We start from the raw sequence: 26,469 nt of genomic DNA, 5'->3' as shown, positions 1-26,469 counted from the left end.
AAAATTACTTCAGGTTACCTATGAAGATAATAATGTCAATAATGTTTAATAATGACTGTTGTCGACATGAAGATCACAATACAAGAATACATACAAACAATAGAACAATAGAATTTTTGAACTATGTTGCATATTGTATATCACATATTTATCACATACGTAAATCGAATGTCAAATGGATCATGGAGAGAGGGATATCGCGTGCACTTACAACTGCCTACAAATACAAGTTATGACAGTTCACGTTTAACCACGGTCAGATATAGATTGTACGTTTATTTATTTTGAATTTGTTGGAAAAAGTGTAATTTTAAGGTAGTGTAAGATCTTATCATCTTATCTCTTATTATTTCTTTCAAACGGAATCTATATTCTTTATCACACTTAATGTTTCTGATTTATATTCAAGTTTAATTTAAAAAATATAATAACATAATAAAAAAGTTAAAATAAAGTAATAAAAAAATAAATTAATATCATAAGAATATTGATTTTTTAAAATTATATTAATAAAAAATATGAAGAAAAATAATATCATATTAATAAAATAAAAACACATTTCTTTTTCTTAATGTAATATTATTTTTTTTTTACATTTTTGTTAGTATAAATAAAAAACCAATGTTTATATAAACATATTTAAAAAAAATACATAATAAAATTAAAAAAACAATATTAGTTGTTTTCACAAAAATTATTTTGACTAAAGTTTTTATTTTCTATTTATATCTTTAGTCACAATTGTGTTAAAAATTGTATATTTTCTACTACATGTGAGAATAATATCAGATAAAATAGTTTGTTATATAAATTACAAAACAAAAATATTATAATGATAGTAATAATTATTCTTTCTTTTTATTTCGTGTAAAAGAACAGATATCGAAATACTTAAAATTCTTAGTCGTAGACTTATATAAGTTGTCTTTTCTTTTTTTAAATGTGTGTATAATTATTATTTATCACTCCCGACAGTAACTGCTTCTTGATTATAGAACTTTCGTAAAAATGAAAATTTCTCCTGATATATAAATATAGCTTACAAGTAAGAGATAATAATAAATTCAATTAAACAGTGCTTCATTTTCTTCAATTTTTGATTATATATCACTTTTACTGAAATATATAAAATCTTGTCATTCTTATATTGATCATTCTTAGAATAAAATTGATACGATAAGTGAGAAAAAAGAAGATTAGTATAACAAAACTATCTTCGTATAGCCCACAATAATGATCGAATCTTAATCAGTTTAATCAATAATTCAATAATAGAAAATCTAATCGTAAAATGCAATAATTAAGTCGTGATTTGTTCATAGAAATACAATTTTACTGTTAAAACAGATTTATAATTTGCTGTTAAAGCAAATAATTTAGCAAAATTATTAGTTACTACAAAATTGTCGTTGCTTTGTTTGTGAAATAAAACTATTATAAAGCGTAAAATAATATTTTTGCATATGTAAAATCACTTTTAACAAATAAACCTAATAATTCCAATTCGTTGCAACATTTATATATGAAAGTCGTATCTCTATGAGTGTCACATATGATTGCTGATGATGATTAACTTTCTTATGTGTATGTCAGTGTATAAGTATATAATAAAATATTACATAAGCTAAAAATTATTTAAAAATGTTATTTAACATTAAATATTAATAAAATGATACTATATCAGATTATATTATCGTAAGAGATTAACAAATTAATTTATTAGCCATTGACAAAATTGTTATTACAACATAAAATATACAATGTGTGTTAGCATATTTTGTTCCTTTTTTAGTTATAATTTAAAAATATGTATTAAAAATGAATACCAAGAAAATTTTTTAATCTTATGTGCATGTGCATATATACATTTAAATTAAATTTGACTAAAATGCCCATGAAACAGTTTATTGAATTCACTTGTGCAGCGACATCGTAACTGCTTTACTCGTGCTATCTTATATCTAGTTGATATTATAAGAGTTGACACTCGGGTTTCCAGCACAATGATTGCAAATGACTCACAGGTAAATATAAAAATAGTCGCTCATATACATATGTAAATATAAATATAATTATATATCTTACAGTCAAAGCTCTTATTCGCGGACGATTTTATGAAGAATTCATGAGAAGAATACAATACAATTTAAATTTTAAATATGAATACGGAATTTTCTGGTCCCGAATAAAGAGAAAGTGATTACAAATCTTTATTCCGCGAATAGTTAAACGGCGAATAAGGAGCTTTGATTATATTACAGGTATATTATAATCTTTTTATATAACTTATATAACATATAAGAAGGAGAACAACAAATAGCTCAGTAATTATGAATCATAGACTTAATTTTAATCACGACTTCTGTAATTTTTGAATTATATTTTTATTTTAGAATTTTACTGTGGAAAATAATGTTTATAAAGGAAAAGTGACGTCTTATAGTTCTAATTACAAGAGTCTTGGAGAATTAATATGGACTAAGATTAGAAGTCATAAAGATAAAATTGCACACGTAAGTCAAACTTAAAATATGATATAAAATGTTTCAATAAAAAAAAAACTTTCAAGATTTACAGTTTCATCTAGTAAGTAAAAAGAGTCTTAAAATGAAAAGAAATTTTCAAATGTTAATATGTACTTTTTAAGAACGATAAGCATATAGCACGTTTCATTAAAAAATCGCTCTTTCATTAAAGTAAACACAACATAGATTTTCCTAACAAGGAAGGGTATAGAAGTGTCTCCCTCCGATTTTAATGCGCTTTGAGTATGTTGTAGTCTAGGTCAAAATAGGAGATACGTATTTTTTTATACATGCTTTTTCGGCCGTTAAGGGAGTATTTTATAGTTTTTAATGTATTTTAAAAGTGCATAATCAGATTTTTCAAAAATTAAAGGGGAAAGGAGGATTTCGAAAAATCTGAAGTTGCAATTTTAAAGTATATTAAAAACCATAAAACTTTTATTTGAAACTTTTTTTTATATCTCTTACCATTTCGATATTATGTTTATTTACTCAGAAATATAAAAACCGATTTTTTTCAAGAGTTTCACCCCTTTAACGGCCGAAAAAGCACGTATAAAAAAATACATATTTCCTATTTTGATCTAGACTACACATGTTTAAGGCACATTAGAATCGGAGGGGGACACTTTCATATCTTTCCTTCTATGTTATGTTCTCTTAAACAATAAGAATAGATAAAACGAAAAATTTTTATCAATATTTTGAGAGAGAAATAAAAATTAGGAAACACTATTGGGAAAATGGTTATAATGGTGTTAATAGATGTAACACACACTATGCAGAAAAAAATAACTTTCTCTAGCCATAAGTTTTCGTATGTTATTATAATAATATTGTATAATTACATATAAAACGCAAAAAATTTCTTAAAAATAGAGATAATCATAAAAGAAAAAATAATGATCTCAAAATAATTGTAACACAATTGTTTACGCAACTTTTTTGTTTTGTTTTACATATACTTTACTGTATATTTAATAAAACTGTCGATCTCGCATTCTAATCAAACTGTCGAGAAAGCAATTAGATAAAAAAAGCTAAATAATTATTAAGTTTTAAACTATTATTTTTCTTAGAAAATTTCTCATGACATAATTATAGACGTTTTAAAAAAAAAATAATCTTGAAAAAATTTGAATAAAGAACCCTGCACAAACTCTAGGTAAAATGGATTTTGGTGGATTTAGCTTTAACTTTGCTATTTTGTAAAGGTGCTGATCAATAGTTACTATTGCCGCATCGATTCTATGAACCTTTTTTTTTGTAGGAGAAATCAAAGGTCGATAATAATGCTCTGCGTTGTACGTTAGATAACTGAACGACCCGCTCTTCAGATTAACTTGGGAACAATTCAGAATCTATGATAACTATTTTACGTGTGTGTATGTGTATGTGTAAGGGTATCAGAATTATTTAAGTAAGAAGTTTAACTCAAATAAGATCAACCCAACAATGAATGGAAGATTGTGATAATGAAATAATGTATCCAACGATGGTGAAATTAGATAAAATTAATCTTACCGATTAAGATAAGATTCTTTTAAGAATATATATGAAAACATAAACATTTATTTTATAATTTTACAATATGCAAAGGATTTTCTTTGCTGCGACCTAGCGTTATTGATAGTATATTAATGAGTCTTGTTATATTATAGTTCCTTGGGTATGCACGGCACGAACCAAATATTTAATATCCTTCAACTATTATCGACCTTTGATCTTTCCTATAAGAAAAACAAAACGGTTCATAGAATCGATGCGGCAATGATAACTATAAGTCAGCACTGCAAAATAGCAAAGTTAGAGTTAAATCCACTGAATGCCATTTTATTTCGGTTTTGTGCGGGGTCCTTTAAATAAAATAAAAAACTATGTAAATTGAAAACTAAATGTAAATTAAATTTTATAACATTTTAATTTTTTTAATTTAATTTTGTTTCAATATCAGCAAAATACATAATGTATATTACATAAATAAACATAGAACATTATACAATCAGATGCCATAATATTTAAAAATATTAGATTGTAATTAAATTAGTTGTTTCTATTGTAGTATTATTAAATGTAATTCGTATAAATTGATTTTAAAATAAATATAAACACTTTTTAAAAATTAAACAAGATATATTCTAGAATAGTATGTTTAAAGTTATTTTATAAATGGTTAAAAAATTTGCAATATAAAAACGTAATGAGTATTTAAAGTATAACTCTCTGTATAATAGCAATAAATGTCGTAGTTAGATGCATGCACAGAAAATGTGGTTACGTATGCGGAGTTGCAAAACAAAGTCGTGAGATGCACATTGTGGTTGCAAAAACAAGGAATCAAGTCAGGTGATGTTGTCAGTGTGTGTACAAATAATCATTTAAATTCCATTGTACCTTGCTTGGCGGTAACTTACATCAATGCGATTTTCAATCCATGGAACGAAGAAATGGACTTACGTAAGTTATTCTGTGATAGTTAAAAAAAAAAAAAACAATGTTACGTTATATTTAATTAATAATCAGATAATATAATTTTGTAGGACAACAAGTATATACTTTATCTATTTTGTTAATTAATTAAATTTTATTTTATTTATTATTTATTTATGTAATAATATTTATGTATTATTTTTTTGTACCTTTATGCACTTTTATTAATTATGTGTTTTTTTACTATTTGTCATTAGAAACTGCGCTGCATGTCTTACGGCTGAGTACTCCGAAAATTATATTCTCCACTGAGAAATGCGCGAACATAATTTTGAACGCGATAAAAGAGAGCAACTGCAATTCCACTATTGTGGTTTTCGGCAATCATCCCGACACGATTTCATTTTCTGATATTTTAAGCATGTACAGCGATGCGGAAGTGGCAAATTTCCGATATGTCGAACTCGACAACATCAAGCAAACAGTGTGCATTATGCACTCCTCAGGTACCACGGGATTGCCGAAGGGCGTTGAAATGTCCAATTATTGTCTATTACGCGTCACCGAAGAAGGAACCTTGGATTTGTCTAATGCAATCTCAATTTGGTTCTCACCAATTTCCTGGATCAGCGGGGTATTGATGAATTTAAAATCAATTGCGCAAGGCGCCAAAGTGATTATATATTCAGAATTCGAAGAAGAGATGACGTGTAAACTGATTGAGAAATACAAAGTGAGAATTATGATTAGTTTATGAACTAATAATAAAAATAATGAGAAAGTTCCGGTAACATTACTCGGAGTGAGATTTATCTAGAATCTTATTTCTAAGAACTCTTTCTACTAAAGTCATAAAAGAGCAAATAATTGAAATTTTTGTTCTTTTGATTTAAAAAATATATTAGAATATACAGATTTTTTGCTAGAGATCTTTTTAGAAATAGTATATAATACTATTGTTTTTTCTTTTTTTACTCATGAATTCCGTGATAAAATTGAATAGTTAAAAAAAAATTTAATGTTGTATAAACTTATTATTCTTAGAAAAATGTCGTTAAAATTTGTTATTAAAACTCATTTATTATTTATTACATACATCCACATAAAAATACGTTTGTCTGTAAAGAATGCCTATCATCAAGACTAAATTTTCACATGTGTTAAAATTTTACGATGGTAATCGTAAAGTTTTAACACTTAAATAACTTTAAAATACACAAACAAGTGAGAACATTATCTTTTTACATATTATTATGCATATTCATTAAGTAAATTGTATAATATATTTCATATATACGTTTATGTGCCTGACTGACATATTGTATTATAAAAACATGAATTTCTTTTTTATATTATTAGGTAACAGTAATTTTTTTAAGCACGAGTATGATTAACCGGTTTCTCAAAGCGGGTTACGTAAAGAAGTATTCATTATCATGTTTGAAAGTCATAGTCTGTGGCGGTGCTATAATCAAGCCAAAAGTACAAGAAGAAATGAGATCTATATTACCGCATGTTCAAATGTTACAAGGCTACGGTAGGTATCGTTCTAATGTAATAAAATATTATAAATACAATATCAGTATACAGGATGTTTCCGGGTTAAACGGCCAAACTTGAAATCTGAATTTAGAACTTTAAAACAAAAAAAAATATTTCTTTGAAAGTATTGTCACAAACGTTTCGTTTAAGAGATATTGACTTCTTAAGTTAGAGAATTATAAGAATGAATAATGTCGAAATAATGTAGGTTTATTCGCTTTATTGCTTTATCATAATTTAATTATTAAATATTTTGTTTAAAATGATAGCCTCCAGTTCGGAGACAAGCATTGCACCTATCGATGAGAGAACGGCTAACTGGTATTGTGCGTCCGTAATTTCTTCGTACGTTTACACTATCCTTCGTTGTAATAATTGAAAGTCATTAACAGGCACTTGATATATATGAAGAAGAAGATCGATCTTCTATCTTCAAAACAAAAAGAGAGACATTTTGTCATTATTAATTCTTATAGTTCTGTAACTTAAGAAGTCAATATCTCTTGAATGAAGCGTTTGCGAGCAGAGAAGAAATTTTTTTTGTTTTAAGGTTCTAAATTCATATTTCGAGTTTGGCCGTTTAACTCGGGCACACCCTGTATAATAAACAAGAAGATTTATCGTGGAAATTCGATCATTTATTTTGTATTTTTAGGAATGACAGAACTCGGTGGAATCGTGACATTGCAGCTTCCTCATCACAAGGCTGGATCTTGTGGAACAGTAGTCGAAAATGTGCAAATGAAAGTCGTTGACCCAGAAAACGGTAAGATTCTTGGCTCGAATAAGTCCGGAGAATTGCGAATAAAGTCAGCAACCATAATGAATGGTTACTACAGGAATCCTGAAGCGACAAAAAATACTATTGATGAAGAAGGTAAAAAAACTTCTCTCCTTTTGTACGCATGCAAATTTTAAATCAGTAAAGTAAAAATTTCAAATTATTTTCTCATTTATGACTTTAGTAAACAGTGTTCCTAAAAATAAAAAAAAAGTAGAAAGAGTAAAAATCTTAAAAATAAAATTCTAGATAAATCTTATTCCGAGCAATGTTACCATTACTTCTTCCATTAGCTTATGATTCTCATTTTGTATTTCTCAATCAGTTGACGTGTTATCTCCTTATCTGAATATATTGTCAACAATAATATATAATTAAAATCAATTAAACTAATGTTATTTATATAGAAATATTTATTTATGTCAATAAATTAAGTAATCTAAATTTGATTCAATATAATAATAATAAAATATATATAATAATAAAATATACTATAAAAGTAACTTTGAATTTTTTTAGGATGGCTGCATTCGGGTGACATTGGTTATTTTGATGAAGATGGGGAACTGTTCATTATCGATAGGATAAAAGAACTCATAAAGTACAGAGGATTTCATATGTCACCTGGAGAAATTGAAGGTGTTTTAATGTTACATCCAGGAGTAATGGAAGTTGCAGTACTAGGAGTGCCGTATGCAACAGACGATGAACATCCTATTGCTATAGTGACTAAAAAGCCCGGAGCCAAGGTACAAATTTATTGCAAATGTAATAAAATCATACGGCTTTATAAAATAGTTTACTAATTGTGAATTGAGAAATTTTAAGTCATCCGAGAAATTTTTTTTTAATATTATATTATTATATAATAACATTTATAACAAATTTATTTTCGAGATTTTTTGATAATTTTAAATAATTTAATAGATATGTATATGCCTTAATTTCATAATATATATACTTAAAAATTTCTCATATATATATATATATATATATATATATATAGGATATTCGTAAAAGTCAGGATTAAATTTATACAATGTTATCAATAATGGGGTCAAGTAAGTGAGAAAATTTTCTATAAATTAATTGTCCAAAAATAGTTTATTAAAGAGTTATAAATGTTTAAATATAAGCGAGTAAAACTGTTCTTCTAACTTGTTCTTGTAACAAACAATATCGCTGACATATTATGTATATTATCTCATAATTATAAAAAAAGCGTAGTTTATTAATAGTCGTAAAAATAAAATTACAACAACTCAAACATCAAAATTATAATATTGAACAAATTGAAGTTTAATAGAAGCAAAAATACCTATATGATAGCAGTCTAGAAATACAGGTCAAGTAAACAATTGAGAATTATCTGTTTCTTAATCAGTGTGAGTTTGTTTAGTTTAAGATTCTAATAAAGTGATAAGAACAATTTTGCTTGCTTTGAAAATTTATAGCTCTTTAATAACGTTTATACAAGTCTATTTTTAAAAATAGACTTGTATAAACGTTTTTTGTATGAATCTACTCAATTTTATTAACATTATGTTAATAAATTTTAATAATATTAATGTTATTAATATATTGTATAAATTTAATCCCCACCTTATGGGCACGTTTTAAAAAAATTTTAGAAATTAATATATATATACATGTAGGTTAATTTAAATATTAATTACACATATATATTATGTTGAGAGAATATATATTATTCTCTCAACATAATGTATATGTTTTTATATATTAATTTGTAACAAAATACGTAAAATATTAAAAAAAATAAAATACGTTACGCTCTGCAATGTAATTAAATCGCGTATGTATATGTCTAGGTGACGGAACAAGAATTAATAGAATTGGTGGCAAATAACATGATGGATTGTTATAGACTTCGTGCTGGAGTTATATTTTTAGATGTTTTTCCTTATACAGGTTCAGGAAAAATCGCTAGAAAAGAATTAAAAGCAATGCTTAAAAATCTAATCGTCGACTAAAATAACAACATATACATATATATATTACATATTTATATTTTATATAATTATTATTAGAAAATTATATAAAGTTATAATTTTTTATTTTTTCCAGATAATACAAAACTCATAAATTTACATAGTTCTCTCAGATAAACTATTAGATAAAAATGTAAATTAACACGGGTATCTTTTTTATTACAAGATTTTTTAGATGTATCACACTTAAATTTTGAAAACTTCACTGAGCGAAAAGTGAGAAGGACAATTTTGTAATTTTAAATAAATAAAAAAAATAAATTTTAAATAATTTTAAATATCATATCAAAAAGTAACACAGTCAGATTTTATACTGCTATTAAATTACTTAATTATAAATTATTTTTTATTTAATGTTTGTTTTTTTTTAATTATATGATCAAAAGTTGTGGGTTATAAATTTATAAATTTATAAATTTATAAATTAAAAATTAAATTGGCTTTTTTAAAAAATTATTCAATTAAATGATACATCCATTGACTGTCAAACATTTTTTTACAAATTCTTTTTTTATTATTCTTTGATGACAAGGTGGTGTGATTGATGCATAAGCAGTTTGTTATATATACAAAACCTTATTAATAGTTTTGTCCAGACAATGACAAAAATGTTTTTTATTTGCGCTTTTTAACATTTTTATCTTTTACTACTTTTATATAATATTCTTACTACTTTTATATAATGAGTTTTCACATATTTAATTTGTAAATACTAATTTCATTTGTTAACCTTATTCTTTGAGACCTTTTTTTACATTTATTTAAATAGTTTGTATTTTCTGCTTTATGTCTTTTTTGATTACAAAAGAAATATAATCTGATCTTTAACATAAAAATCAATGAGTGTAAGATTAAACAAGCTACTGAAGAAGTATAATCCATCATTTACCAATTAAATAGCTATGAAACTCACACACGTATAATTTTAAAAGATAGTTATTTTTCATACCTTCAACATACAAAAAAAACATGAAGCTAACATGAATTGTATATATCACTCATACCATTTATGTTATCAAATATGATCAAATTTTGTATAAAAATATTAAAAAAATATTTTGATGTTTAAATGGTAAATAAATAACTTTTAAACAAAGATAATTTAATGTTTGAATTGTACCATTCAAAATAACTAAATAAGATGTTAAGACACTTTTGTTGCCTTTACTTTTTTGCGTTTGTATTAACTTGTTTCCTAAGCATGTGTTTAATAAATATATGTGTAGGATGTAAGGAATACATACGTATAAAATTGCCTAATAATTTATTTTATAAATGTTAAGTGTTATATTATAGATCTGAAAAAATATAGTATTGATTGAAATTTCATGTGTATATGTTTTATATATTATATATACATATATATATATATATATATGTATATATAATTACATTATATATATGTATATAACATACATATGTTATATAAATTTATATTAATAACATTTATTTAGGTAATAAGTTTTGCAATATTGTACAGAAAGAACATGAATTATGTGTTAGAAAGATGGTAAATACATTGGTAATTATAAAAGTATTTAAAATCATTCAAAATATGAAAAAGAAATTCTAATTTTTTGTAAACGTTATTATATGTACATATCTTGTCTATATCTGATTTAAAATACACTTGTAATTTTTCTGATAAGTAAGTTACACGTCATTTTTTCATTTAAAATAACTACGTTGGAATAAAGCAACGATGTCTATATTTTTAGATATATTTATTAAAATAGTAAATCTGTAAAACATACCTGTATGCAATTTATAACATCAATAGTTATTACTGATAGTATTCTGTTAAAAATGCATAATATAAAAAAGTTTTGCAAGATTGCAGGTATCTTATAAAATAAATAAGCAGAAAATCGCACAAAGTAATTCCCGTAAAATATTATTTTTTAGTAAAAAATATATGGAATCTCTCAGGTTTGTTGACAGATATACAGGTATTGTCGCAAAATAACATATTTTTTAATATAGAATATTATTTGTAATCTATATTATCCCAGGTAGCAAGCACATGTCATTTTGACGTCGAAAACTGGTCATTTCTGGTTCAGTGACCAAATAATGTCTAATTTAAAACGTCTTTTTTGTGACTTCTTAATGATATTGTAAAAAAAAACATCATAATATCGTGATTCTTAAGTCATTATTATCAATCGCTTAAGTATTACTATTTTTTAACTATAAAAACTCATTTAATTTCTTATAATATCTTAAATTATTAAAACAATGTTGTCAATAATTTTGATATGCATAATTCTCTATATCTCAGGGTCCTAACATAAACTTTCTCTATAACCTGGGACTTGATCATGAATCTTTTTTCTAGCGTGAACTCGTGAAAAATGAAAAGTTTCATTAACGAATTCAATATTTGTGAATGAATTTTTCATTTTTCACGAATTCGTGCTAGAGGAAAAGATTCATGATCAAATGTCATTAAAATATCACTAATAGGTCTAAAATGGTCATAAAGTCACGTTTTTTTAACGTCTTGAAATGTCGTTATCGTTCTGTAACATTAGTCCGTCACTTATAATTCTTACAATTTATGATTTATTAATATATATGTTATTAATATATATACCGTCAAAAAGTTAAGACCATATAAATTTAATTTATAATTTCTTCCCAAAAAGCAAACTCTTTTTACTTTTGCGGTATTATAATATAATTCTTTAACTGTTAGTAAAAAAATAAACAATCAGCAAAATGTCATGCTTCAGCATGTAAAAACAAATTATTTTCTCGAGGAGCTTAAAAAATCATCAGTTGTCAGTTAAATAAACTGAAAAATCTTAATGGGAAATACTAAAAAGGAAATAAAACGTTATACATGAGACAATAAAAAACTAATCGATAGGATCCCTAGACTTTGTTCGAAAGTTATAGAGAAAAAGGGTGGATTTTTTTATGAGAAGTGTTCAGTGATTTTTCATAAATTAAAAACTTTTATTTATTTTTACTACTATGTATTTCTTTTAAAAATAAAGTTTAATTTGTTTATAATTGGAAACATTTCTATTTTGTAGTTTTTCTGTGACCTTTATTTATTACTTTGGTCTTAAACTTTCTGACGGTAGTGTATATTTTTTTAATAAATCATAAGTTTTTTCGAATATTTTTTAATAATCGTATGTTTTGTAAGCATTATATGTATATAATGTACATATGTATATGTGTATATACATTTTACGTTTAATAAACAACAGTTACATAAGTTTGAAAATATGTTTGCATCTTTTGTAATTAGCATATAGTTATATGCATGTTATGTGCATAATGAAAGATTGCGTGTGATAAGTGAGTTTGAAAAATAGCTTCTTGAATTACAATTATAAATAATTGATAACTAAAAAACGAAGCCTCTATCGCAATTTTGTTATTCTTGTCTTATTTTATCGTGTAGAATCACTCCTTAAATTTTGTCCACCCTGTTGCCAAACACCCTGTATAAATATGTATTTTTATGTTACTACATGAGACTTGTTAATTTCTATTTCAAATGTACACTTCTTTTTACAAATAATTTACAAAACGTATTTTTTATGTTTCTATATATAAGATAAATTAAAATTTTTTAATTTAAAATTATGTATATGTATATATAAATATGTATTATACATGTTACTATACACGACTATATGTTAATTTTTATTTTCAAATGTATACGTACTCTTTTTTAACATTATAATTGTCCAGCTTTTTTTTAAATAAATTTTTTTGACAAAAAGTACATCTTTAAAGATATATTCTTAAAGATGTAAAAAGATGACGAAAAGATGTTTTAGACTGTCTTTTCAACAAAACAAAAAGGTACATATGTTGTAGATATCTTTTAGACATTTTTTTTGCCATCTTTTATCTTTTATATTGTCTGGGCGATTAAAGAAAATGTTTTAAAAAGTATTTATACATTTAAAAATAATTTAATATGTAATCTCTGATAATACATCATTATTTACGTAATTTTGATTTAAAAAGAAATTATCTTATCTATAAAAACATAAAAAATATGTTTTTTAAATTATGGTTTTAAAAATATTTCTTTCGAGACGTTTTTTATTAAGCTTAAAGAATGATGAATACATTTAGAAAACATATTCCGTAAAAAATTATATGAAAACATATACATAAAACGTACATATATAATTATCGAACGTATCATATTAAAAGTGTTAATATATTCACATATTCGAAAGATTACATAATTATAAAAAATAAATAATAAAATAATAATAAATTTTTTATTAGAGAGAATTTATGTCTCTCTCTTTCTCTCTTTCAATAAAGTTTAATTAAAACTATAATATGTTAAAAAAATTATCATGTTATCTGAAACATAATATATGGACTGAATATGTGATTTAAGCAAATATATTTGTTACTTGATTTATCAAAATGTGTAGAGTTTCAGTAGCAAATTGTATTTCTTTCTAAATATTCTTATTCTTTTCCATTCTATTCGATTCATGTTTTACAGAGAAAAATACATATTGTTACAGTCATTTTAATGATGTCTTTCTTGATATATGCGTTTATCTTGTACATACGACAGTAGAGGGGATATGTTTTTACTTAATGTTGTAACTTCGTAGAACTTCAGATAATGTAGCAAATGATAGGACACCGTTAGTATTCACACGGCCACTGTACATGGTGCAACTAGTGAAGAATTTTCTAACACATTAACATACTCATATAATAGTAAAAGTTTTTTTCGTGAGCAGTATATAATCTAAGCAAGTAAAAAAAATAGAAGGTTAGTATTGTTATCGTGTAAGTACAAACGATAGGTCAGTCTTTTCAAGACGAGTTATTAATAAGGAATTTTATAAAACTCTTTGTTTTGTTCTCAAAAGAACGGTATGTTTTTTCATTTTCGCATTTACTATTATATCATTTTATTGTGTGTAATTTATCCGACATATTAAGTGCTTCAATTTTAACAATTTTTATATACATACACACACATATTTTTACTTTTATGACACAAAATACCTCTATTTATATTCTATATTTATATTTATATTATATTTTAACTTTTATGGCAATAAAATACATATCTATATTTATATTCGTATTACTATAAAAATATTTTAATTTTGAATATGACATATAAAAATATGCAGCCTTTTTTGTCAGTAAAATTTGTAACTTAAACAACTTTCAATTTTATTATTTACTTTTATTTTCTATAAATAAATAGAAAAATAGAAATACGAAAGATTTATTTAAGAAAATTTTTCAGGAGTGATCTTCGATGATATATTTAAACATTTTGTATAAATATCTTTTATAATAAAAGAAAAGGATATTTCTAAATAATTTTAAATTTATAAATGTATATGAGAGATAGATAAAAAAGAGTACATTTTAAAACAAATCGTTTTAGAAACAAAGTCAAAACACACACCAAGTACATAAAATTATTTCCAAACTTGTATGCAAGTTAAAGAAATTTAATAAAATGAGAAAAATGTTTGTTAAGACATTAGTTGTTTAATAACAAATTCGAAATTAATGCAAGTAGTCAAGTTGTATATCAATTAATGGAATCTTAAATCGACACTAAGTGCAATTTATACATTCTTATGTTAATATAATATACATATAAAAAAACGCTGTTAGATTTTTTTATTCCAGCTGCAGTTTTAGAGATATTTTAATTAAAAATTATTTGCTTTTATTGCAGTTACAGTTGTACAGATAATGTCCAAATATTAAAAGTGTCTAATAAGTGTCAAGATTACATTTCACACATAAATCATTATAGAATGTCTGAATTGTTAATACAATTACAACCTACAAATCAATTGTAAAATGCATTTGAGAAAGAAATTTATATCTGCAAAGAAGTCTGCTGCAAATAGAAATTATATACTTACTATCTTTAATGTTTTAAGTAGAGCCTTTCTTAATTAATTTATTAATAAATTACATAATGACAATTGAGATGTCATGATTTATATATACGCGCGCGTAGATAATTATTCACTTATCTACTTTACTTTTATTGAAAATTGCAACCTTTATGTAGCACAATATATAATTTCCCAGATAGCAAGCACATGTCATTTTAATATCGAAAACTGGTCATTTCTGGTTCAATGACGTCACGTGACCAAATAATGTTGAATTTAAACGTCTTTTTTGTGACGTCTTAATAATGTTGTAAAAAACGTCATAATACGTGATTCTTAAGTCATTATTATAAATCGCCTAGTATTACTATTTTAACTAAAAACTCATTTAATTTTTTATATCTTAAATTATTAAAACAATTTTGTGTATAATTTTGATATTCATAATTCTTTATATTTCAGGGCTCTAATATGAATTTCCTCTATAACTTGGGACTTGATCATGAATCTTTTCCTCTAACGTAAACTCGTGAAAAATGAAAAGTTTTATTAAGAAATTCAATATTTGTGAATAAATTTTTCATTTTTTACGAATTTACGCTAGAGAAAAAGATTCATGATCAAATGTCATTAAAACGTCACTAATAGGTCTAAAATAGTCATAAAGTCACGTCTTTTTAACGTCTTGAAATGTCGTCATCGGTCTGTGACATTAGTCTGTCATTTTTTCGTCATTTTTACGTCATTACATCACGTCATATTTAGTTCAAACTGACCATATTTTGACGTCAAAATGTCGTGTGCTTGCTACCTGGTTATATATAAGACAATATATAATTCGTACTTTGAATGTTATTAAAGATCGTAAGCTTATATCGTATATTAGATATTTTAATAACATTGTTACCACCTAATTTAATAAATGCCGATCTCTTCGCTTGACTAACTTTGCGTATTTCTACTGTTATTTGAAAGAGAGAAAGAATAATTAATTTAAACCCGCTACTCATGATCCGATTTGCAGGGTAATTAGGTAAGGATAATCGGGTGTTGCTCTCCACACGATCCAATCTGTGACTGACTGCTGCATTGCAAATATGTATGAAAAATGACTCCGTCAATTTCTAAATTAAAGAAAATCGGAATTACATCGAGTTTATTGCCACAAAACGAAATGCTGATGCAGAAACGAAAAAGAAAATATTGGGTTAAAAAGTTATTATTACAGAGAAAAAAATTTAATCATATTAATATTCTTAAAGAATTAGATTCAGTTGATTTTAAAAACTTTCTACGGATGGATTATGACACTTTGAATGAGTTACTGCATATAGTCGTAATAAATCTTATTATACACGTAATAAATCTTATTATACAGCGTATAGTAGAAAATTGATTCAATTGTTTTACACACAATCCAACCTGCAGAGCATTGGAGTGGGAAGTCGAAAGATCGTGTCTCGACCAACCGCCCGATATCGGAAGAGTCATAAATCGAGTCGTCTAGCAAGTCTATACACGACCCGATCTGCAGGGTCTCTACAAATTGGATCCTGCAGATTGGGTCGTGAGTAGCAGGGTTTAATCGACCTATATAGGCTACGAAGTTGTGGAATTTCGAGTTCAAAACAAGCTATATACGAAATAAGTCAATATACTGGGTTAACTTTTAGCGTCAAGGAAAGTCTAGAATATTCTTAATAATTTTATTTTATTAATTAAATCTAGAATATTCTTAATAATTTTTGATAACGGCCGAAACAAATAATAATATATTTTTTTCCGTGTTTTTTAATCTTTAATAAATTATATTTAACATCATAATTAATTTCATTAATTATTTCCGTTCTCATTTTTTAAATTTAAAATCACGCTTATTCCTCTATTGTGTTATGAGGATTAAATTTTTTGTATAATGAAAATTAAATATTTTTTATTAAAAAAAGGAACCAATAAACGTCTGAAACAGTGTAAGAACGACCCTTCTGCTCATTGACCTGTTTTTCGGACCTGGTAATTCATTTGACCCGAGACATTAAGAGAGAATGTATATGATTTTAGAAAAAACTTGTTACGTCTTTCCAACGATTTATTTCTTCATAACATAATATATATATTCTTATTATTTTATAATGTTTCTTCGATTTTTATAATTTATAATTTAATGTCTTACGTCATATTTCCTTGTTATTATCATATATTTTTAAAATTTTTCCACCACCAAAGACAAGATAAAGATATGTATTAGAACTAACAATAAAATAAAGTATTAGAATGATATATCTAACCGTAACATCTTATAGATAAAGATTTTTATGATAGCTGTTTAACAAAAATAGAAAGGAAAGTTGCAAGTTGTTTCTTCAATAATTATGAATAGAATTGCAACATAAATTTTTTTATAAATTGTAAAAAAATATATGTATATCTATAGAATATTTGTGTGTCAATATCTATATAAAAACACATACATACATACACAAATAACAATATACATATAATATAATACAATAAACATTAAATTACAACAAAAATAATATTGTTAAGAAATTTGTTAATATTATAAGTTAATTATGTTTATTTTATAATTTTAATATTTTATACTTATTTTATAATATTTATTTATTTTTACATATAAAATGTTACATGTACATTTGCTATAAATTTAAAATTTTTAATCAATGTTGTTTTAATAAAAATTTTTTTATTTAAAGAGCTAATTTAAATATAGTAAAGTTATTAAATTGTTGCCTAAAATTTTTAATAAAATGATTTAATGATAGCACTTGTAATAACACTTGTTCTTCAGAACAGGTATCTTATTTTACAATACCTTATTTATCTGACATAATTGAACAATTTAACGACATTAGCAAGGATCCGAAGGTAAAATTAGTTTATTTCAGTATTAAAAAATTAAATAAATACATAATAGTAAAGATATAACTCTTAAATAAAATGAAACAGTTTCAAAGGCATAAAGAGCTATACAACTATAAGAAAATAAACATGAAAAAAAACATAAAAAAGTTAAATAAAAAATATAATAATAAAAAAAATGTAATAATTTAATAATCATAAACATCGTATCGTGTTACATCGAGAGTTTGGCATTTTAACTGTGAGTGTGGGCGGACGTTTTGATTCATTTTTAAGTCGTCCTCAGCGCTTACTATTATATATTTAATTAAAATTCACTAAATAAGTACGCAAAAAACGCAAAAACATTATTTAGTAGAAAATTATACATCTACATGTTACAATTAAGAAGGAATAAAATCCACTAAGATAATTAAAATCTATATCTGATGGTCGCATACGTTATATCGAAAGTTATTTTTAGCCATGAGTCAACTTATAGTTGTACCTCCGTCGCAAACACTCATTGTAAGAATTTTCTGCAAGTTAAGCAACATACATGGATTTCAAGTTATCTTATAACAATGCAAACAATCAAGCTTGTCTACATTTCAAATGTTTGTCAACGACAATTCAACGATGGCTAAAAATAATTTTTGATATAACGTATGCGACCATCAGATATAGATTTTAATTATCTTATTGCGTGGATTTAATTTCTTCTTAATATGTAGATGTACAATTTTCTACTAAATAATGTTTTTGCGTTTTTCGCGTACTTTATTTCGTGAATTTTAATTTGAATATATAATAGTAGGCGCTGAGGACGACTTAAAAATGAGTCGAAACGTCCGCCCACAGTTAAAATGTCAAACTCTCGATGTAATATGATACGATGTTTATGATTATTAAATTATTACATTTTTTTATTATTATATTTTTTATTTAACTTTTTTATGTTTTTTTTCATGTTTATTTTCTTATAGTTGTATAGCACTTTATGCCTTGAAACCGTTTCATTTTATTTAATTATAGAGAGCTTTTTACTTAATTAATAACTCTTAAATTTTCAAAAACAAATATTGTCTATAAAATTAATTGTAATAGTTGTAACATATTGTACGTTGATCAGACTAACAGGAAGTTAAAAACTATAATTTGAATATCAGAACATCGACAGCATATTGGTAGAGATACTATATAAATAGCGAGATGTATAAGATAACTATATAAGATAACAAATTAATTATCAATTATTATTGCAATTATTTATGATGTAGTGGTATCATCAAGTTGCTACATTGCTTTTTAATATTCAAATCTTTATACCTGGGATTCAGAACTCGAATATCTTCGGCGAAATGGATGAGTTCAAGGTAAATGCAAAAACATATATTATAAATAATTTTTTCATATAATATTTTAAAAATTGTTAATATATAATTTGTTAATATATATATAACGAGAAATATGTACAGATTAAAAATATGAAATGCAAATTTAATACAAAGCTTGTAAAAATATTGTAATTATTTCAAGGAACTGACACCTATTATTTTCAGAATTTTACTGTAACAAATAATGTTTATAAGGGAAAAGTATTGCCTTATATTACTGACTATAAGAGCCTTGGAGAAATAATATGGATTAAACTGAAGAGCCATGGAGATAAAATTGCACAAGTAAATCAACTATTACATGTGATATTATATAGGACATACACACGTAGAACAGAAAGTCACGATAGTGTTACAGTAATGTCAAATGACATTAAAATGATAAAAATATGAATATAGAAACTCACTTTTCGATCATTTTTTAATCATTTTAATGTATTTTGACATTATTGTGACTTTCTGTTCTACCTGGGTATTTCAGCAAAAAAGAACTTTTTTAAGAGTACAGAAGTTTAAGTTTATAAAAACATATACAAATATATAATAAAATAGTTAAATAATATTATTTTATAATGGTTTATTTTTAATATTATATATTATAATATATATTAAATATAATTTAAATATATATATATATATATATATATATATATATGTATATATTTAATGACAGTAATGAAACTGTTATCGGAGGTCGTATTTGACACCGACTAAATAGGATTCTCTCAGCGTTGCTTTCCCTTTAAAAAATAATTGATTGAAGATGTCGAATCGATGTCTTGATACATAAAATAATAATATAATAACAAATAATATAATTATATTAATGATATATATTATATTAATGACATCAACACGATATGTATTTTTTAGCTTGCTTTCCATATAAATATTATCAGAATTCATTGAAACAGTAAGGTCCAAAATCCTCAAAACGCAAAATATAAAGAAGTACATACAGTTTCGAAATAAATTTTATCATCCAGAAATTCCGCTCAGATAAACAATTATTAAATCGTCAAAATTATCTAGAATCATGTGGTGACGGAAAGAATCCAATGATTAAATCAAAAGATAAAGTGCGATTTAAATTTCGCAAATGCATTTGCGTTGTACACGATGAATAAGTAAAATAAATTGACGGTTATAATATTTAATTGTAATACACGTAATTTATATAATAATTGGAACACAAGATGCGTGCGCACAATACACGATTATTATTTTATGCAACAATAAAAATATTTTGACATTTCGGAGCACATTACAGAATCTGTAATTATAATATTAGTAAGGAATCGAACGCGGATGTAGACACTAATACTGATTTATTTTTAAATGTACAATTTTATACGACTTTGGCGATCAAAAATAAGATATAATCTATTCGTGATAAAAATAAGATATTTTGTTTGGCAGACAATTTTGTAAAATAAAATAAAATGAATTATAATCTTTAATTATAATCTTTAAAATAATCGATTTATTGCTGCATTCAATAGAGGATAACTAGCCTAACGATTAGACCAAATCAAGATTCTTCTGACAAGTAACACACTAGTTAACGCGAAATAAAATTCGCTAAATACGACTAAAAGGATAAATTAGTTTGTTTTGCTGCAGATTTTTTCTGAGCGTGATCGATAATATTTAATTCTAAACTTTGTAATATTTTACTTTAGAATACACTCATATTTTTGTGCAATCGATATCAATATTAAAAACGCGACCGACAAATTTCGCGAATAAAAGGTTAATATTTAATAATTATAAGTGTTATTAATATTAAGTGTTAATTTAACGAAATTTAATTTTTATAGAATATGTTAGTTCAATAAATTTTGTATTATCGCACATGTTTGTTTAATTTCGCGCAACTTACGATAGATAATTTTATTATAGATTTACAATAAATATACAATATGTATATATAGATACAATAAATTTTTATATAATAGATGTACAATAGATATAAATATTATACGTATAATATAATCTACCTTTAATGTATTTTTTTATATACAATTAAGCACGTTTTTGCATTTTTATAATTAAAGTTTTAATTTTTAATTTTTATTTTCTAATAATCTTTTTTTATAATTTTTTATACGTAATTATTTCTTTTTGAAAAATTGCATTATATTAATTTTATATATATATATATATATATATATATTTTATAATAAATAAACATTTTTGAGAAATTACATGAGATACTTTAAAACCATTTAATGTCAATTTAATTATGATTAAATAATTTGTAATAAAATGCGCGCATTTGATAATTTTAAGATAGTCTAATAATAATAATAACAATAATGTCACAGTTGGACGCACTCACTGATCAAGTAGTTACGTATGCGGAGTTACAAGACAAAGTTGTAAGGTGTGCGCTGTGGCTGCAAAAGCAAGGAATCAAATCCGGCGATGTTGTCAGCGTGTGTACAAAAAATCATCCCAATTCCATCGTGCCTTGTTTGGCGGCAGCTTATATCAACGCGCTTTTTAATCCGTGGAACGAAAATATGGATTTGCGTGAGTTATCTTGTGATGACAGTTCAAAAACATTGTTTCGATTATAATAATTAGAGATAATATAATTTCAATAACAACAGAAAATATAATTTTATTTATCTTGAATTTACTAGATTTTGTTTTCTTTATCTTCTTATTTATTATTTAATTTAATAATGTGTATGTATTATTTATTTTATTTAGTGTCTTTTATGTAGTTTTTATTAATCATGAACTATTGTTATTAGAAAATGCACTGTATTTTATACGGCTGACTACTCCAAAAGCGATATTCTGCAGTGAGAAAGCCGCAAACGCAATATTGAGTGCGATAAAACAGAGCAACTGCAATCCTATTGTTGTGGTTTTCGGCGAAAATCCCGACAGAATCTCATTTTCCGATATTTTGAATATGTACACCGATACGGAAATGGCGAATTTTCGATATGTCAAGCTTGACGACGTCAAACAAACGGCGTGCATCATGCACTCATCAGGCACTACGGGAATGCCGAAGGGCGTAGAAATATCTAATTACAGTCTATTACAAATTAGCGAGAATGAAAAATTAAATTTGAACAATGCAGTGTCAATTTGGTTTTCATCCCTTTATTGGTCAAGCGGAGTAATAATGAGTCTAAATGCGATCGTGCACGGTTCCAAAATGATTCTATATCCGGATTTCGATGAAGAAATGACATGTCGCCTTATCGAGAAATACAAGGTGAGAATCGTAAGCTAATAGAGAAGATCGTGATAACTTGATCGATTGCGCGGTAAAATATAGCATTTATTTTATTGACTTATTTACTATTTACTTATTATTTTACTTTATTTATAGGTATTTTTTCTCTCTAAAGTCATAAGAATAAGTATTTTTAAATTTCTTTCTGTGATTAAAAGCAATGAACTAATATATTAGATACTAGACTAAGATATATTAGAATTACCAAATTTCTTGCTAGAGATCTTTTTATAAGCAGTAATAATAGTGTAATAGTAAAAATAATGTTTTTGACATATGACTTTACTCCGTGGTATGTAAGTATTTCTTTTAAGCAGAGAAAGATATTTTTAACGTTACATAAGCTAATTCTTAAAAGAATGTCATTAATATGTTGTTAAAATTATTTGTCATCTTGAGGAGATTTGAGTTTTTAGCATAAGAAATACCTATTAGTATAAGAAATACATACCTCACAATTAAATCTAAATCACATGTTAATATTTTATCATTTAAGGTTATACATAAAAGCACATGTTAATATTTTATCATTTCAGGTTATACATAAAAGCTTCCAAAAATATTATCTTCTTGATTATTGTCGTAATGCATATTTAGTCGATAAATTAATAACATGTTTTATATTTCATGTTACTGACGTATTGTAATGCAAAAACATGAATTTTTTTCTTATTTTTTTATTTAGGTAACGATGACTTTTCTAAACACAAGCATGACTACTCGATTTCTTAAAGCGGGTTATATAAAGAATTATTCATTATCATCTTTGAAAGTCATATTGTGTGGTGGTGCAATATTAAATCCCAAAGTACAAAAAGAACTAAGATGTATTTTACCGCATGTTCAAATATTACAAAGCTACGGTAGGTATTGTTCTAATGTAACAAAATATTATAAATATAATATCAATTATCTATTTCCCGTTTCTAGGAATGACAGAACTCGGGCTCGCGACATTGCAGCTTTCGCATCATAAGGACGGGTCTTGCGGGACAATAGTTAAAAATGTGCAAATGAAGATTGTAGATCCAGAAAACGGAAAAGTCCTTGATCCGAATAAGCTGGGAGAAATATGGATAAAGACGGCGACCATGATGAATGGCTACTATAGGAATCCTGAAGCGACAAAAAATAGTATTAATGAGGAAGGTAAAAAAAACTTCTCTTTCTATATGCACGCGCGACGTTGATAATAATATATAATTAAATAAATGAAACAAATGTTACACAAATATTTATTATGTAAATAAATTAAGTGATCTAAATATAAATATATTAAAATGTATCATAAAAGTAAGTTTGAATTTTTTTAGGATGGATGCAATCGGGTGATATCGGTTATTTTGATCAAGACGGGGAACTCTTCATTGTCGATAGAATAAAAGAAATGATGAAGTATAGGGGATATCAAATTTTACCTGGAGAAATTGAAGGTATTTTAGCATTACATCCAGAAGTGTTGGAAGTTGCAGTGATAGGGGTGCCTCATCCACTAGACAATGAACATCCTGTTGCCTACGTTACCAAAATACCTGGTGCAAAGGTACAATTTTGTAATTATAATGAAATCATACAGAACTCTATGAAATAGTATTTTATATAAAGTACAATTGCGAATTGAAAAGTTTTAAAAATCGTTTAAAATTAAATTATTTAAAAAATTTTTGATACATCTTGTATATGTGTTGAGAGAATATACAATCATTGTTATATGTAGGTGATGGAGCAAGAATTAATAGATTTGGTGGCGAATAACATGCTGGATCAATATAAGCTTCGTGCTGGAGTGATATTTCTGGATGCTTTTCCTTATACTGGCTCAGACAAAATCGCGAGAAAAGAATTGAGAGCAATGGCTAAACAATTAGCAATTGAATAAAATATTTATATTTAATTATAAATATTTATATTTAATTATTAATTATTAATATATTTAATAATTAATTATAATTATTATACTTATAAATATAATTATTGTATGTAATTATTGAATATTTACAATATTGTTTAATATCACAATGTATAATATTCACAAGTACTACACATCAATATAACGAATGTCTCAAATCTCTCTCTAGTCCGTCTCCAGCAAAAATTATACTGAGACCAAAAAGAATGTTATCATCAATCAATCATGTCTAAATTTTTAAATATATGAAGATACAGCAATATATATATAAGTAGATAAAATATTCTATTTTTTTATCTAAAACTCTTGCTGATAAACTTTGATAAATTATGCTGTTTGCTAGCTGTTCTATTTTTTAGTTGATAAATTAAGCTGTTTACGAGCTTTTTTATTTTTAGTGCATATTTAAATGACCTCTTATATCGAAATGACGAACATCCGTATTTATATTGAGAATTTGAAGTAGGAAAGTATATTTGTTTCTTATAATTTTCTTATAACTTTAATAAAATATAAATAAATGCTCGCATAAAATATATAAATAAAATATATTTAAATTATGTCTTATTTTTATTTTATAATGTTTTTAATTTGTTTTATTGCGCTATTTATTGTCATAATTATTTAACATAATAATATGAAATAAGGCTCCGATATTTACAACAACAATAATAATTAAATTAATTCTTTTGCGAAATTTGATTCGTGCACAGGGCACATATTTTACTTGGTGAGTTTCACCAAGTAAGAGATTCTCATTTTTGAGAATTCTATACCCCTCTTTACCTCCCTAAAGAGATGTAGACGAGAAAAAATATTAATTTCTAAAGCGAAAAAGAATTAATTTCTAAATAAGAAATTTTACGCATCAACATCCGCGCACGGCTCTCATTGCCAAGTCTATTATTGTTGTATTTAATATAAATTTTAAATAATTCTATGTCAAATGGTTACTGTAGTTTGTATAAAGACGAATAACGTATACATTTATGTCTTATATAAGTTATAATAATGAAGTCTTATATAAGCCATATATAAGCTGGCATTATAAGTTTTATTTCAATAAAGATTTCTTGAATTAGATGTTACATCATCATGACTCCTTCCTTCCGCGGAGTTACGATAGTGACCGATAATGAAAGATATAGAGAATCAACTGATCGTCGCAATATAACTTTCGTTAATCTGTTCAATCGATCATAATCAATCAATATTCAATATATGGAAGAAACAAGAAAAGTTTTCTTAATAAGATAATTCTAAAACAAATATGAAGTGAAGTATCTAATCTAAATTAAACTGGTCAGTTATAAAACTATTGAGTTAGACTATGAAAAATAACAAAATTTCGTAAGAATAGAAAGTAATAATTTTGTAAAAATTCACTAAAAAAATAACACAATTATAATAACTAATCTGTCTGAATCATCAATATACGATCATTAGACAAAAATGTTTCTTCGGAGAAAGAGACATAAAAGACAGACTCGTAAGAACCCAAATAGCACATGTTCGTTTTATAAACGTTTTATAACGTTTTCTAAACGTATCTTTTCGTATTAGATACATTTAGAAAATATTTATAAAACGAACAGTGCTACCTGGGAATGTCAATTAATTTAGTTCGCTTTATGATTCAAAACAATATAGCATAGTTTAGTTCAGTTTAAACTCAGTATGCAAATTATTTTCTGGCTCCAACTTTGCCTTTTAATAAAGTACTCACAATCTTGCGTATGTTTTCATCATGATTCATCAACAATCAAAACATTCAACAATCATCCCGCGCATTGCTTATGTGTCGAGAAAGTCAGTTCAAATAGTAAATCAACTTAATTGTTTTCTCTTTCTCTCTTGTTAAAATTAAGTATATTTTTTAACCATA

At 25.2% G+C, this 26,469-nt stretch overlaps 2 protein-coding genes and 1 long non-coding RNA gene across 6 annotated transcripts; 2 read left to right on the top strand and 1 right to left on the bottom strand.

Annotated features, from left to right (window-relative positions):
* Positions 1 to 238: 238 nt before the first annotated feature.
* On the top strand, positions 239 to 9,524 carry LOC140674881 (uncharacterized). 2 transcript variants are annotated; one of them, XM_072908789.1, is made up of 9 exons: positions 239 to 315; positions 1,926 to 2,024; positions 2,394 to 2,513; positions 4,775 to 4,982; positions 5,213 to 5,688; positions 6,315 to 6,492; positions 7,153 to 7,374; positions 7,798 to 8,027; positions 9,108 to 9,524. In XM_072908789.1, exons 2-9 carry the CDS (start codon positions 2,004 to 2,006, stop codon positions 9,267 to 9,269), a joined length of 1,617 nt encoding a protein of 538 aa, XP_072764890.1. In that variant the 5' UTR covers positions 239 to 315; positions 1,926 to 2,003; the 3' UTR covers positions 9,270 to 9,524. The 2 variants fall into 2 exon arrangements, with proteins under 2 accessions (XP_072764890.1, XP_072764897.1); XM_072908796.1 differs by having other exon boundaries at positions 251 to 315; positions 1,904 to 2,024.
* Positions 9,525 to 13,919: 4,395 nt separating this feature from the next.
* On the top strand, positions 13,920 to 24,569 carry LOC140674892 (uncharacterized). 3 transcript variants are annotated; one of them, XM_072908818.1, is made up of 9 exons: positions 13,920 to 14,075; positions 19,300 to 19,395; positions 19,582 to 19,701; positions 21,744 to 21,951; positions 22,179 to 22,654; positions 23,361 to 23,538; positions 23,606 to 23,824; positions 23,989 to 24,218; positions 24,393 to 24,569. In XM_072908818.1, exons 2-9 carry the CDS (start codon positions 19,381 to 19,383, stop codon positions 24,552 to 24,554), a joined length of 1,608 nt encoding a protein of 535 aa, XP_072764919.1. In that variant the 5' UTR covers positions 13,920 to 14,075; positions 19,300 to 19,380; the 3' UTR covers positions 24,555 to 24,569. The 3 variants fall into 3 exon arrangements, with proteins under 3 accessions (XP_072764919.1, XP_072764909.1, XP_072764929.1); XM_072908808.1 differs by having other exon boundaries at positions 13,921 to 14,058; XM_072908828.1 differs by having other exon boundaries at positions 13,921 to 14,162.
* On the bottom strand, positions 23,684 to 24,759 carry LOC140674940 (uncharacterized). The gene is made up of 3 exons (XR_012048296.1): positions 24,675 to 24,759; positions 24,094 to 24,207; positions 23,684 to 23,791 (listed from the first exon to the last, which is right to left on the bottom strand). It is a non-coding gene; the product is annotated as an uncharacterized lncRNA (long non-coding RNA).
* Positions 24,760 to 26,469: the final 1,710 nt, after the last annotated feature.

The sequence above is a fragment of the Anoplolepis gracilipes genome, chromosome 2 (assembly GCF_047496725.1).
Source record: "Anoplolepis gracilipes chromosome 2, ASM4749672v1, whole genome shotgun sequence".
In the NCBI taxonomy this organism is placed as follows: domain Eukaryota; kingdom Metazoa; phylum Arthropoda; class Insecta; order Hymenoptera; family Formicidae; genus Anoplolepis; species Anoplolepis gracilipes.
Note: the sequence above shows the minus strand (reverse complement) of the source record. Positions and strands in the feature narration are given on the sequence as shown.

Excerpts from the sequence above, each read along its gene's own strand:
- LOC140674881 (XM_072908789.1), top strand. The coding sequence starts at position 2,004 with ATGATTGCAAATGACTCACAG. Across the intron at positions 5,689-6,314 it reads AACTGATTGAGAAATACAAA|GTAACAGTAATTTTTTTAAG; the intron begins GTGAGAATTATG and ends TTATATTATTAG. Across the intron at positions 6,493-7,152 it reads TCAAATGTTACAAGGCTACG|GAATGACAGAACTCGGTGGA; the intron begins GTAGGTATCGTT and ends TTGTATTTTTAG.
- LOC140674892 (XM_072908818.1), top strand. Across the intron at positions 23,825-23,988 it reads AAATAGTATTAATGAGGAAG|GATGGATGCAATCGGGTGAT; the intron begins GTAAAAAAAACT and ends GAATTTTTTTAG. Across the intron at positions 24,219-24,392 it reads CCAAAATACCTGGTGCAAAG|GTGATGGAGCAAGAATTAAT; the intron begins GTACAATTTTGT and ends TGTTATATGTAG.